A 14,790-nucleotide genomic window follows, 5' to 3' on the forward strand; every position below is an offset into this window, starting at 1 on the left:
TGGGTTTAGTTCAACACTAACCAAAGAAAGAACCAGAGAAGAAAACAGACAAAAAATTTAAAGACCCAAATATCCAGCAGCCTGTAAATAAGCAGGACTGTGAAGAACCCAGGTGAAGATGCAAACAAGGTAAGCTCTATAGAAGTGTCCACTATAAATGTTGGAACAATGATAGTTAAGAGTTGGAAAGTTGTCCAAATGCTGATAGGAATAAACCTGAACATTTGATATAGTCAGGGGACAAGATATAAGAGCTGGCTAAAAACCCTGAAAGTTGCAATGTCGAAAAATACAAATTCTGGTGAAATGGTCGCGTGATAAAGGTAAAACAGAGGGATCATACTGATCAAGGATGAAATGGATCAAGATGTGATAGAAATAGGGCAAAAAGTTGAAAGAATATTAATGAAAACTATTTAAGGAAAGAAGGTATTACATTTGTTCTGTCTACATACTGAATACAATCAACTCTAGAAGATGAAAAGCAACAATTCTGAGAAACTTTATCAAATGCTTCATCAAGTGCAACATTTAGATGGGATACCACATAAAAATGGCCACAAAGTAGACAGCTGATTTTAAGAAAAGTCTGAAAGGAGGCATAATTTTCCCCCATTCACGAATTAAATCTTGGTGAACCCTATAAGAAGCACAGGGATTATGGTGATATATCAAGAATTTTTCCCCAGATGTGAGGATAGGGAAAGCTATTCAGAGAAAAGATAATAACATATCTTAGTAAAGAAGTTTAACTATTTGGCAACTGATGGACATCCCTGACTTTGTCAAAAAAGGTATTTTCATTCATTAAAAATTGTGCTCTAATGGGAAATAGGCCTATGCTTGTGTTAGAGCCTTAGTTAAACCACAGCACATGCAGTTCCGAATAACTATAAAACAAAATTATTTTTGCATTATTTTTCATTTTATTTTGTAATTTACATAAAATTTTACGGGTCAAATTGAAAAAATAAAATCCTTGCTGTCTAGGTAACATTTTTTCTTTTTTTGCACAAATCAAAATTTATCGTATCTACACAAATTTTATTGCAATTCCAATTGTGGTAATATATAACCTTTAAAAAGAAAGAATGAAGACAAATTAAATGTTATTGGTCAAATATCAAGGTACCTACAACAATTTGAAAACTTTATTTACTACTGTTTTTCTGCTTGCGGTTAAGACCCATCCTAGGAAGCAACACGATGTGCTAAATATCACGATCATCAAAGAGTTAGACAGATTGAATTCATTACCCATACTGTATTTTGAAAGTATGGACAGCACTCAAGGAAAGGACCGACTGCACTGTGATAAGGAGTGTTCAACACATCTTAAGATTGCTGCAAGCTAAATAAATAGTGACATACAAAGATGACAAACCAAAAACATGGAAACCGATATTCGTCGTTGTCGGCGTGTACTCTTACCCGAATATCATAGTTTTCAGTCCCAATAGAAGACTGAACAGAGGATAGGGTCGTAGTAGGTTTATTATTGTTAGGGTGGCGAGCCTTCTTATGGCTCGTAAGAATTTTTGCCCTGAATAATCAAGGGCATTGAATCATGGGCATTGGTTGTGGTTAGTATCCAGAAAAAATATCAACCAACATATAACAAAGTGGTTGATAGACACCACTAGAAGTGTTACAACGGAAGAGAGACTGGTAGAATCAGGATTTACAAATGTCAATTGAAAATAGGAAAATTCTATAAGCAGAGAATAAGATACAGATGAATACAGTACTGCACCGGGTAAAGGAGGCTAAAAGCAGGTAAGTAAGTCAAAGATGAGTGGGGAGAAACGGAAACAAATAAAAAAATCATAAGGGAAAGGAAAAATATTCAAGACAGCAAAATGGCCAAGATAATATTAAAGACGAGGCATGTCTATTACATGAAAATGAAGAAATACTGGAATAAAAATTGTTCTTTGAAATTCACTTTAAAGAAGAATGGATATGAATTCGAGGATGATGTCATAAATAGTAATATACAATAACAGCTGAAGAGGTTAAAAGGGCCCTCAGTGTTTTTAAGGAGACTTGGGCACAAACTTCTATCTTACAAACATACATGTTGAAATATGAGCTATTGATCTGATTAGAAGCTATTATAAATATGATCATAATAGCTTTGACCTTATAATGCTATGCTTCAACAAACATTCCCTATAAATCGATAATTCATTGTATATTCACCATTTTTCATGCAAAGGTGGACTTCCCAGCAATAAATGGCTAGTAAAGAAATACAGTTGCAGCTGAAATAGGCAAAAGCTAGAATTCTTAACACCAAATTGAAAACACATTCCTATTAATGGTCATTCAAATATTCAACAAAAATAAATTTCATAGAATAGGAAACCTCACAACCATTGAGCTAAAACCTTCAACTCAATACAGTACGTCTAACTAGACCCTCAAGGTGTGAATTTCAACTTTACTTGGGTAGCCAAGGTTTTATTTCAAGAAGAAATATTGGCATATTCCTGGAATATTAAGTGCACACTACTGTAGATTCTAACATTCTAAAATCTTACAATATATTATACAGTAAATAGCCTCACTTATTAATTTTTCAAAGATGTTTGTGAAACTTTCATATGCTTGTAGTTGATTTAATTACTTTTTTCACATTACTTTTAAAAATCTAATTTTCTGGCCAGTTTGTTTTATTGACTCATGTGATGAATTCAATAAAAAAAAAAAATTTCTTCCAAACACCTTATTGATATACTGCAGTAATGAAAGGAATGCGTAAGATGTTTTTGTCTGATGATAGTTAGAGGTACCATCTGATTTTCCAATAGGAAATGACAAAATTTATCGAGTGTTTTTTGAAAAATGATTGAACTACTGTTTGATGACACTGCTACAACTCCCATGTTTTGACCTACACATTCCATTTGCTCCCTTCCCATAAAAAGTTTCAAAAGATAGCTTTTTCCCCAGACTAATTTCATCTGGTTAGATTTAAGTAGAATCCTTTAAGAAGTGTCACACTAATCTACCCATTATTTGAATCAGCAGTCTGATTAACTACCTTTCAGTAACAATAATACTGTACAGTAATAGAAATAATGCAGACTACAGAAGCACTTAGTCTGCTGTAATAAACAGGTGACTTGATGCTAATAATCCAATTGGAACAAAGATAAAATTAATAAAACCTAAAGGGGGCAAAACAACAAAGACCGGAAACTGGACAACAGAAACTAATAGTACCGACACCTGTGTTCAGATGGCCTGACCTTTGCCTTATGGGAGAAGCTGGGTCATGTGTGTTCTACCTTCAACAAATTAGTTCCCTTAGAGCAAGCTGTTCTTGGATACAATATCCATATGTCCATCACATTTAATGAGGATAATCCCTGCTCCACTTCATTAGTTGAGGAACGAATAAGTGATAAGTAAGGACTGTCGGAGGCATCCATAATACTGTATGTCAGAGATCAAGAATGTCTTCAAAGATAAAAAAGGGGCCAAGAGGTTCAAAAGGAGGTCAGCTACTAACACCCTAGCTGGAAGTATAAAAGATTATGTCTAGTTTTCTGTCATTGTTCTCAAGCAACAAATAGTCAGAATTTTTAAGGTTCTCTCAAACTCGAGCATATGGCCAGCTTCTGTAGATCTTTTACTGGCAAAAACCACCATTCTGAATTTGCATAAGTTACTCTCTAAAAGGGTAAGGTTTTCAGAAATTTAAGAATAACCAACCTCTTGATAATGAGTGTTCATGAATAAGTGCACTCAGGCAGATTTGCTACTAAATACAATTCGCTGCAAATCATGAAGCCTGCTTTATCGCAAAATTATTGAATATAACCCATCAGATGCACCAAATCTACTTCTACCTATAATAATTTCTATAAAAAGTACTTGGGGTCTGTTGTTGCAGCAAATGGTGGAGTGGAAGCAGATGTACGTCAGAGAGTGAATGAAGGTTGCAAAGTGTTGGGGGCAGTTAAGGGAGTAGTAAAAAATAGAGGATTGTGCATGAATGTAAAGAGAGTTCTGTATGAGAAAGTGATTGTACCAACTGTGATGTATGGATCGGAGTTGTGGGGAATGAAAGTGATGGAGAGACAGAAATTGAATGTGTTTGAGATGAAGTGTCTGAGGAGTATGGCTGGTGTATCTCGAGTAGATAGGGTTAGGAACGAAGTGGTGAGAGTGAGAACGGGTGTAAGAAATGAGTTAGCGGCTAGAGGGGATATGAATGTGTTGAGGTGGTTTGGCCATGTTGAGAGAATGGAAAATGGCTGTCTGCTAAAGAAGGTGATGAATGCAAGAGTTTATGGGAGAAGTACAAGAGGAAGGCCAAGGTTTGGGTGGATGGATGGCGTGAAGAAAGCTCTGGGTGATAGGAGGATAGATGTGAGAGAGGCAAGAGAGCGTGCTAGAAATAGGAATGAATGGCGAGCGATTGTGACGCAGTTCCGGTAGGCCCTGCTGCTTCCTCCGGTGCCTTAGATGACCGCGGAGGTAGCAGCAGTAGGGGACTCAGCAGTATGAAGCTTCATCTGTGGTGCAAATGTGGGAGGTTGGGCTGTGGCACCCTAGCAGTACCAGCTGAACTCGGCTGAGTCCCTGGTTAGGCTGGAGGAACGTAGAGAGTAGAGGTCCCCTTTTTGTTTTGTTTCTTGTTGTTGTCGGCTACCCCCAAAATTGGGGGAAGTGCCTTTGGTATATGTATGTATGTATGTATAAAAAATATCAGGTCAGCCCAGAGTCGTTAATCTTTTAGCTTGGAGGTATCGTTAAACTATCTTTCACAATTATTCAATTGGGAACTGGCTGAAAAATCAAAACCTTGCCCATAGCAGCTCTGGCCTTAAGGAGTGACCATTCAAGAAGAGATAGTTCTGGAGACATGTCATGCAAGCTGGGACTTCAAAATATTGTAATATCAATGGGGATATTCGATATAAGCTGTTTCAATAACAAAACCAGCCTGCAAATCTCCAAAATCACCAAATAACCTTACAATAGTCAATTAATTTACAACTAGGTGAAATCTTAGGCTTTTGGCTGCTGTAATTTTAATGGCAACATCATATAAAAAGAACAACGTACAAAAAGCGATACACCGTCGGTCTATATGAAGATTACTAGCCGCCAATAAAAATATTTTAATTTCAACTTGAGCTTATTGGAAACAGTTCTCTCAATCAAGATAACTGGTCTTTGAAAGCCATCTACAAATCTCATAATTTTTTAAAATAAAAAATTTGACAATATACAGGTTAACCATTTCGTTCGTGAGACAATGCTAAATGTGCAAGATGGCAACAAATAAAGGTTCTAAATACATTGTAAATTGTTGAAGCAACTAATTTCCAAGAATTATTCAACTATATTTTAAGCAAGCTTTTCATTCAAAACTCCAGTAAAAGGTATAACTCATATAAGGTACCAACTTATATAGTACCTTGTGTGACATATCTCATATAGTAAGGATTTCTTTTGGTATCCCTTCCTTCCCGGCTTCATTGTATTTTGCCTTTAACTTTTCAAACATCCCTCTTTGATCTCTTCCTACCTAACACTCCAAATGCTCTAACATTACTTTGCTCCACTTCTCACCTCTTAAGAGCCAATCCTTCTGGCAAACAGAGTCGACAAATGCGACTCAATAAACTACATTGCACGTCTCGGGGTTTTACAATAGTTTGGGAGCAAAGGTGTAGACACTAGTGAATAAAGCAGGTTGTGGTATGTTTTTTGTGTATGTGGAAGATTAAAAAAAATAAGGGTTTACTAATTAATCCTGTCATGACCATTTCATATTGGAGAATTGCAGTAAAGTTCTGCCAGGAACCAACAAACTACCGAAGTGGAATTAGTCACTTCAACTGAAAAAGAAAACGTTGGCAATACATTACATAGTTGTAGGTTATCGTGACTGAAAAAAAAACTAGTAATTTAATTCATTGTTTCCAGGGGAAGTGTTTAGAAAACATGCAAATAGTCTACATTTTGAGAGAGAGAGAGAGAGAGAGAGAGAGAGAGAGAGAGGAGAGAGAGAGAGAGAGAGAGAGAGAGAGAGATAGATTAGAAAACATGCAAATAGTCTACATTTTAAGAACTGGACGAGAGAGAGAGAGAGAGAGAGAGAGAGAAATTAGAAAACATGCAAATAGTCTACATTTTAAGAACTGGACGAGAGAGAGAGAGAGAGAGAGGAGAGAGAGAGAGAGAGAGAGATTAGAAAACATGCAAATATTCTACATTTTGAGAACTGGATGTTAAAGAGAGAGAGAGAGTAGAATCTATACGTAGAAAAAAATTATAGTTCTTCACTCAATGTGAAAGAAGCCTGGTTCTTAAATAAACTTTAGCATTATCAAATGATCTTACTAGTGATACCATGATGAACTTGAAGAATGACTGCACACACAAGTGCAACAAATGATAAATGAGGCCAACTTACAGATCTATAGACACATGGACAGTATCCTCCAGCCACTTTCTTCTTTTCCTTTGGAATGACTTTGTCTCTGAGTATTTCATGACAGACATGAGGGACAAAATAACTGATGGGTTTGTCATGAAGTAAATCATTAAAAGCATAAAAGTCTACTAATAACACAGTCACATTTATGGACTGATATGGCCTTCCCGAAGGATACATTCTTGAGAGGTGAAAATAAGAACAAATTGAAAAAAGAAAGGCTGAAAAAGGGAAGGGACCAAAAATGAGGAGAAGTGATAGGCAGAAGACACGCAAAGACTAAACAGAAAGGAAGAGAATATTGGAATTATCAGTCGGCCTGATTTTTTTCTTTAAACACCAACTCCCGTGAAACATTATTTGTGAAACGAAAATAATCTTTCATCACACTTCTCAATAATGAAATTGAAGCCTGTCACTCTGAAAAATTTCTGAATGCAACAAATAATAAAACCCTGAAAAAAAATATAAAACTTCAACAGAAAACATTATCAAACTTACCTTTCATGTCTGGATACCACTTGTTGAGTACTGGTTCATAAAAAATACTAACCTAAAAGAGAGTGCAACACGGTACATTGAAAGATTTCAAGAACCCCTTTTACCACTAGACTATAACATACAATTAAATATAATAACATACAGTGATAGACGATGCATTCTACTCGTGAAACACCTCAAAGAGAAACTATGCACTCTGGATTGCCTATAATAAACTTAGAGTTTCTGACACTTGATACTCGGACTTATTTCAAAAAAATTTCCTGGGGAATGATCTCCACACTACTGTACACCAATACGCATTTACAGACATGATGATTGATCACTATGTCTGTGTGCACAAACAATCACACATACTTGACCAGATATGTACACTTCATAACCTCTGAGAGGACACTAGTACATCATTGATAAAAATGGCTTCTTCATATTCATTCTGTCATTTGGAAAAAGCATGTCTCACTGATGTAAAAGTAGGCCTCTAGCAAAACAAAAGACAAATGTGAAAAGTAATTAAGGACAGCAGGAAATAGTCTCGAGTAACTAAAGCACTGTAAAAAAAAACATCAATTTGTCATGCTTGAAGGAAAATAAACTTGAGGTCCATATACACAGACCATATTAAAAAAAAAACATGACTGAAACAAAAAGACCAATAACTCTGTTGACTAAACCTATTTGTGAAACATGTACTGGACTGAAAATGTCCAGAGGCGTTTACCCTGTCTTAACCAAAAATTCAGGAGGCATTTGCTATCAATTCTAGAAATACACAGCTTGTCATATGAGCAGGACTATGTTAATTTTGCTGTCTTTTTATTAATTATATAGTTACCTTTATAGATTACACACTGGGCCCATATTAAATAAAAACTGAAGTTCAAGGAACTAACCGGATACTTTGCTGTCATGACTTCATCCTTTCATACTAAAATTTTAGATAGTATAATTCTGATCACAAAGATTAAGTATTAATCTCTTGGAAATATTTTATGAAATCACCAGTAAACTGAAAATCAGTGCCTCTCTTTTAGAAAACTCAAGATCACTATGAACTCGATATTTTATGAAATCACCAGTAAACTGAAAATCAGTGCCTCTTCTTTTAGAAAACTCAAGATCACTATAAACTCAATAATTAAAAAAAAACCAGTATTGTTATCAGAGGAAAAATAGGTAACATCTATTAGCATACAGTGTCCATTAATCTAATGGTATTTAATTATGGGCTGATCTGAAGATAGAGACAGACAAGTCTTTCAAAATACCCTTCTAAACTTTGATATTCAAACTACAGACCATTGACAGATTGAGAGAAATAAAGATGTTGACTTAATCCGATATTCATAAAGAAGATGAGCGAGGGAGGGGGGCGAATCACGTTATTATGGATATCAAAAATGCCCAACCAGAACATAAGGAAGAACTTTTTGTCACACACAAATACAAGGCAAACCATTCACTTACTTTTCAGATTAAGAGGAACATAGATCGACTTGAAATTCTGCAATCTACAGATTTAACGTCTTTAATGCTAATCGAGTGTAAGTTCGGCAGAGTGCATTGAACTGCGAACAGCTTCGTTTGAAAATAGTTCTCCTTTTGATGGAATGCATCAAGGTTCAGCCACCACCGCACTCTTTTTTTTTTATTCTAAAATGCCAAAAACCTGCAATTCTCATGAAAGTCTTAATGTTTAAGTGTCTACAGCTTCTTCTACATCAGTTCTATCCCAACGTCAGTACAGTGCTTTTTTTTCAATAGACACAAACAAATTTTGGGAGTAGAGTGGCAATGGTCTTTTGTTTCCGATTATCACTTTTTTTTTTAAGTGCAAATTAAAGCGGCGGCTATAAACAGAGCTCATACTGTATACCCATTTTCTCTGTATGACTGTTCCTGAAAACACTCAGAACTCGGCCTCTTTCATATACAAGATATCTTCTGTGAAATAAATAAAAGCCATTTAAATATACTAAGTTATGAAATTATAAAAGTCAAGAAGAAACCTTTCATAAAAGAAAAACTGTCACAATCCTGAGAAAAGCCATGATACCATATGCGAAGGTTAACATTCACTACAGTCAAATAACAATGAACGCAGAAGGTGCTGCTTCACCAATGAACAGTCACTTTTGTAATTCTTTACAAGAGATGCTAATTGTTTTGAGCAGATAAACTCTATACAAAAAATAGGATGAGGATGATGATGATTAAGTGTCATTGTTTAAAGTTTATAAATATCATGAGCTTGATCCTAGAAGCAAGCTCACTGCCAATATCCATATCAAAATAGTCACTGTTAATTGCTTATGGCAGCTGCCAGGTTAAGACTGGCCGTATAAACTAAGCACGGGGGCACACCTATCGGGGGTGAACTTCCAAGCAGAGAGTTCGTTCTGTGTCTCCTCCATCTTGGTTCGTGCTGAATCCAGATCCCTCTTGAGACGTTCAAAGAGGAGGTTTACTGCCGGGTCTAATAAACAGTTTCTGAGTCCTCCCACTCCAACTGACATGTTTTTAAGTTCTTGTATTTGGGCCTGAAACAAATGATAAAAATTTACTCTCGTCTGCAACACAAAATTCATATTTTAAAGACTTTTTCTTACTTTAAAAATGAATTAACATTATATAAAGTTTTTGCATTTACTATTCTCTTAGATACCTGAATGTCTATATTTTTCCCTGCTAAAAACTCCTAACAGTCCATCAAATAAGAACCAATTTACATTCTTGAACAAAAAGAGCAAAGTGAACAGTAATAATGGGAAAAAAAAATGACAAAACATAGTCTATCAAATAAAACACTAAGGAATGCTGTACAGGCTTACTACTCAAATGTTTATACATTACTGCAATATGATTTTTGAAGAATATCTTCAAACTACTGTAAAAACAATGACATAACTGCAATATACGGTAAATTGTACAAGAAGCATCCAAGGAAGATTTTGAAACAAATTTAACTAAACTAATGTTACAACTACAGTAATGCACAATTAAAATTGTCATATTCTTGTATTCCAAGGGATATGAAAGAGTAAAACAATAACAATAGCAAAAACAAAGATGCAATTCAGCTCACCCCCATATCTTGTAGTTCGTGTTCTTTACTCGATAACCTCATGATGTGATACTGCTCTTTCCGTTGTAACTCTGCAAGTTGACCTTTAAGTCTCTCTTCACTTTCTCTGACACCGTGCATTTCCTCGACTAGAAAAGAGAAAAATATTCAAATTAATAAATAAACCAGTAAACGCAAGAGGAGGCATTAGGAAAACGTGCATAAACTCCCACCCAACTTAAAAAGAAACATACAGTACTGTACAGCAATATATAACTAGATTTTACTACTCAAACCTTGGAAGCCATTTAATATCACAAAATTTTTAAAACAATTTGTACTTTTCCCAACTAAACAAACTTGCACCTTTTAGGTAGGAAATATGTTTCAGAGCGAAAGCTGGACGGCATGAGATTTGCTTAACAAGCAGTAAAGCGGCAGGTGTGCGCGAGGAGCACTGGCCCCTTACCTGTCAAAATCTCTAACTTATGACCTTTTAGGCACAGGACTGAGAAGGGAAGTATAATGGTAATCCAAAGTACGCGGGTATGTAAAGCTGGGAAAAACACAAATTACTTTTTAAATTTGTGATTTGTTACTATACAAATACAAACCATCATCCTCCTGGTAAGGAGACTCACTGCTTGGTGGGTCTGAAGTCCCCCCTAGAATTGAACTAGTAGGTTTTGTTCCCTGGAAATGTCAATCTAGCCTGTCTACCATTGGGATGAATATGCTGATAGGACCTAGCCTGTCCAAAAAGATTAGTAAGTGGGCAAAGGAGGGATTCCTTTCCTCCAAGGGGGAATCAATGTTCAGAATAATGTACCTGACATATGAACACCAAAGGGTTGGTGTTTATTCAACCATCCTCCCCCATCATCAAGGGAGGATGGAGGAGAACATCTCTAGAATCTAAAGAATGGAACTTAGAAGCGTAGATCACTAGCATCAAGTCACATCAAGCGAGTAATGCTTCAACTGCTTCATCCCTAAGAAGTATGAATGGAGGAGAAGAGCCAGTTATTCTGCCTCCATTCCAGACATATCTATACACTACCATAGACAGGATGCTTACTGTTCTGTACTGGATTTGGGCTAGATTCCTACTTGAACAGCCACCACAAGAACAAGAGCAAAGGCATAAAGGGACTTGTGGGTACTCCACTTTAATAAAAGCCGTGAAGATGGTCTAGCGCATCCACACCCCAGCCTTCACCCGCTGGCCGACTGCAAAATTTCTCTTGAAGACAAGGATGGGGCCTAACCCCTAGCTTCATGAGTTCTGTTCCTAGCTGGAACCTAGAATCTCTCACCAGTCGAGATGTATGCTTTATGGGTTAACTCCTAAAGTCAGAAAGAGATTTAATTCTAAACACCTTTCTCGGGTCTCGAGAGGTCTCACAGGGGCAAAAGGCCTCTTTTCTCTGTGCCAATCCATGCTTCAGGTAGAGATGGGATTGAGAGGAGCTCGAACCAGAGGTCAGCCCTGGCAGGGTCTAAATTTTGCCATGTGCTCTGGCACTAGACCAAGGAGCTCCTACACCTCTTAGAGTTGGAGACCTTGTCACTTGCTTAACCTCTTCACCAATTAATCTGCGTCAGAACCTTGACTGAGGCCTTCTCAAAGGCTCGAACAAGGTACATAATAATAATAGCAACTACCAAGCATGAGCAACACCAAAGAAAATGATAAGTCTATCCCCTTCTGTCAAAAGACCATGCTTGAGACTGAGCAGTAGTCTACCCTGACACTAATGAGAGGAGCTTCTCCCAGCCACAAAGTAGTGAAACTCCGCAATATGAACTAGAGATGTTTTTACTCAAAAAGAATTGAGAAGAATCCCTTGGTAGCTGCAAACTGGAGTCACTCATGCCCTACTTGGATACTGGGGTAGTCTTGGATCCAAGGCCCCGCCCCCACAGGGCTGAGCCTCAAAGCCATGACACAGGGTCCCAACCCAGACCACATGGAGCCTATACTCGGACCTGAAACACCGGTCATGGTTCTTTATCAGGCTAGAAGGGGACTCGAGCCCAACCCCAGGGGCTCAAGGCATTTACACAGGGTCATGGAGCTGGCCACATGGACAGTATTGGTCCCAGGAGACTAAAATAGGGCTGTGGCTCCTAACCCACACTCTGATGTAAGCCACCCCTCCTATGACTACAGCTGACAACCGGTCTTCTTCGATTTCTTCATCTTAGAAGAAGTGACAGAGATGAAAGCTTAAGAGGACACCAAGGAAAAGGAATCAAAGGAAGAAGGTGCACGTTTCTTCCTCTTTCCAACCTTCCCCTCAGGATCTGTAAGCTGAAGAGTCGAAGTCTTAGAAACCCAGATGGCTTTTCCCCAAGGGAGGACACCACAGGGTTTGCTCAAACAGGACCCATATCATGGGAACACTGTCACTGGGAGAGAAGTTACACTTACAGGGGAGAATAAGCCCCAGAACCCCCAGCACAAGGGCTGGGGTGAAACACAAGGGAAGGGGGGCATGGGAATATGTGGGAAAAACCATGCCCACAGGGGAACACATCCTTTGGCCGCAGAGTCCCTAGGGAGGGGGAATATGTCCTTCGGCCCCAAAGGGCCCTGGGAAGGTGAACCACTACAGAAACCACCAGAGCACTGACACTGGGGACACATTAATACCACCTTCACCACTGGTGTCACCAAGGAGACATTGAACTGGAGAGCCTACTTAAAAGACGTAAGGAGGCCAAAACCTATTAGGTCATACTCATCGCCAGTAGTAGCACAAATGGAAGTCTCTAATCTTCAATGGGGTGCGGCAAACAAAGGAGGATTCACACATGCCACCAAAACCTGAAGCCCACTGACATAGGCCAGTGGGTTCTTCTCACCTGCTCCACACTCCTCGGGGAATGAGCCACGGGAATAAGGGAAGGAGCAGCGAAAGCAGATGCACCTGATGATCAGATGGAAGAAGCAAAGCTCTCTTTCCCAAAGCATACACCTGCAAGGAGGCCACGACCTACATTCGGCATAGGGGATGACTGCGAACAATCATGCCCACAGCAAGAGCACAAAGATTGTGTGGCTCTACAGCCAGTTTAACAATAAAAAAAAAATGTTAGTAAAGTCCATCCTTCCGCAATCAAGTGTCTTGTTTCACATTATAACAATCAACAGCCAGCATTCACTTCCCAATCCATAAGTGAAGTGACTTTGACAGGTAAGGGGGCGGTGCTCCTTGCCCAAGCTCCCACCTGCTACTAAACTGCTCATTAAACGATTCAAAAGCCATACAGCCTTCACAATGAAAAATATTCCCTACCAAATGTATGACAGTTTGCGTTCTCATAAGAAAAAACTGTAATGTTTTCTTTGAATTCAAAGATAGATAGATAATTCTGTGAAGGACTGTCAGAACAAAAACTTCAAAAATATTAAGTAAAGTATAATTCACTAATTTCAAAGAATTAATATTTGTAATTTGAGTAATAAAACTTATATTAACTATTCAATTTGACAACAATTCCCTTAAACTTATCACTTTATTGTTTTTTCCAGAATGGTATGTAATTTGTAATTAATCATATAATACTTCAGGTTAAAGTTAATTAAAAGTACAAATGAATGCTCATCACAAATTTACCACTTGAAATGTACTAGTTAAGGTAAAGCAATTGTTTGTACAGTACTATAATGTACTAATCTTACTACTACAGTGCTCCATTCCCTTTCAGTAAGATGAGGAACAAAAACCACTAAACCTATGTATGACCAAAAACAAAGCTGAGAAATCAAATGTATAGTGAACACAATGCACTCTTTAAAATAGGACAAAATCAAAATAAACAAAGGACCTTGCAACGTAATTATCATATGCATATATGATCTTACATGGAAGATGGCTTAATAATCAAATTTGTATAGTTTCTTATCAAGTATTATTGAATGGTTCTTGAATAATTAAATATAAACGGGTTCCTGGAAAGTGAAAATGAAATGTTTCTGAATAATTAAGTATGTGCAGTTTATTTCTAGTTCTATGTGGAAGATGTCTGAATACAAAAATAAACAGCATGTTTCCGAATAAAATACACAGTCAAAAAACGGTTTGTCAATAAAAAATAAAAAAAGGTGGCTTTACGCATTTGTATCCAGACAAAACCTGCATTACCTAATGCTGCGATTCACCAGCACAAAAATGATATTTTGATTATAAAATAAATTTTTGAATATACTTACCCGGTGAATATATAATAGCTGACGTCTCCGACGGCCCAACAGATTCCAAAAACTCGCGAGCGATCGCCGTGAAGGTTGCGGGTGTGACCACCAGCGCCGACTATCGGCCAGATACCGCATATACTTGTCAATTTCTCCAGTTCTTCTCAGTCCGCTGGGTCTCTATCGGGGAGGAAGGGAGGGCCTTTAATTTATATATTCACCGGGTAAGTATATTCAAAAATTTATTTTATAATCAAAATATCATTTTTAAATATTAAACTTAGCCGGTGAATATATAATAGCTGATTCACACCCATGGTGGTGGGTAGAGACCAGTATTAATACAATAAAGGCGTATATGCTCAAGAGTTTTTTGACAATATTTCATAAAAAACCAACTTAAGTATAGGTACCTGGTAAGGAAGCTGACTCTGATGATTACTTTGCCTCATTAGTCTGCTTTCCTCACGAAGCCCAGCCATCCTCTCAGGATGCTGAAAGACTCCCATGAGCTGTTATATCCAGGGCGAACACCCCTATAACAGGACCTCATCAATACCCTTAATC

The 14,790-nt window shown here is 37.5% G+C and overlaps 2 protein-coding genes across 3 annotated transcripts in view; one reads left to right on the plus strand and one right to left on the minus strand.

Moving 5' to 3' along the window:
* Nucleotides 1-14,790, plus strand: part of Sans (SAM_USH1G_HARP domain-containing protein Sans) — a 202,394-nt gene that overhangs the window by 149,103 nt on the left and 38,501 nt on the right. The gene's annotated exons all lie outside the window — the stretch shown is intronic.
* Nucleotides 1-14,790, minus strand: part of LOC137652477 (pre-mRNA-splicing regulator WTAP-like) — a 140,116-nt gene that overhangs the window by 5,066 nt on the left and 120,260 nt on the right. Inside the window, exons 3-4 of the mRNA XM_068385910.1 lie at nucleotides 10,044-10,171; nucleotides 9,323-9,498 (exon numbers count right to left, since the gene is read on the minus strand). Coding sequence (XP_068242011.1) covers nucleotides 9,323-9,498; nucleotides 10,044-10,171 — 304 coding nt within the window. The remainder of the gene's footprint in view (nucleotides 1-9,322; nucleotides 9,499-10,043; nucleotides 10,172-14,790) is intronic.

This window comes from Palaemon carinicauda, chromosome 13 (genome assembly GCF_036898095.1).
Source record: "Palaemon carinicauda isolate YSFRI2023 chromosome 13, ASM3689809v2, whole genome shotgun sequence".
NCBI classification, from domain to species: Eukaryota; Metazoa; Arthropoda; class Malacostraca; order Decapoda; family Palaemonidae; genus Palaemon; species Palaemon carinicauda.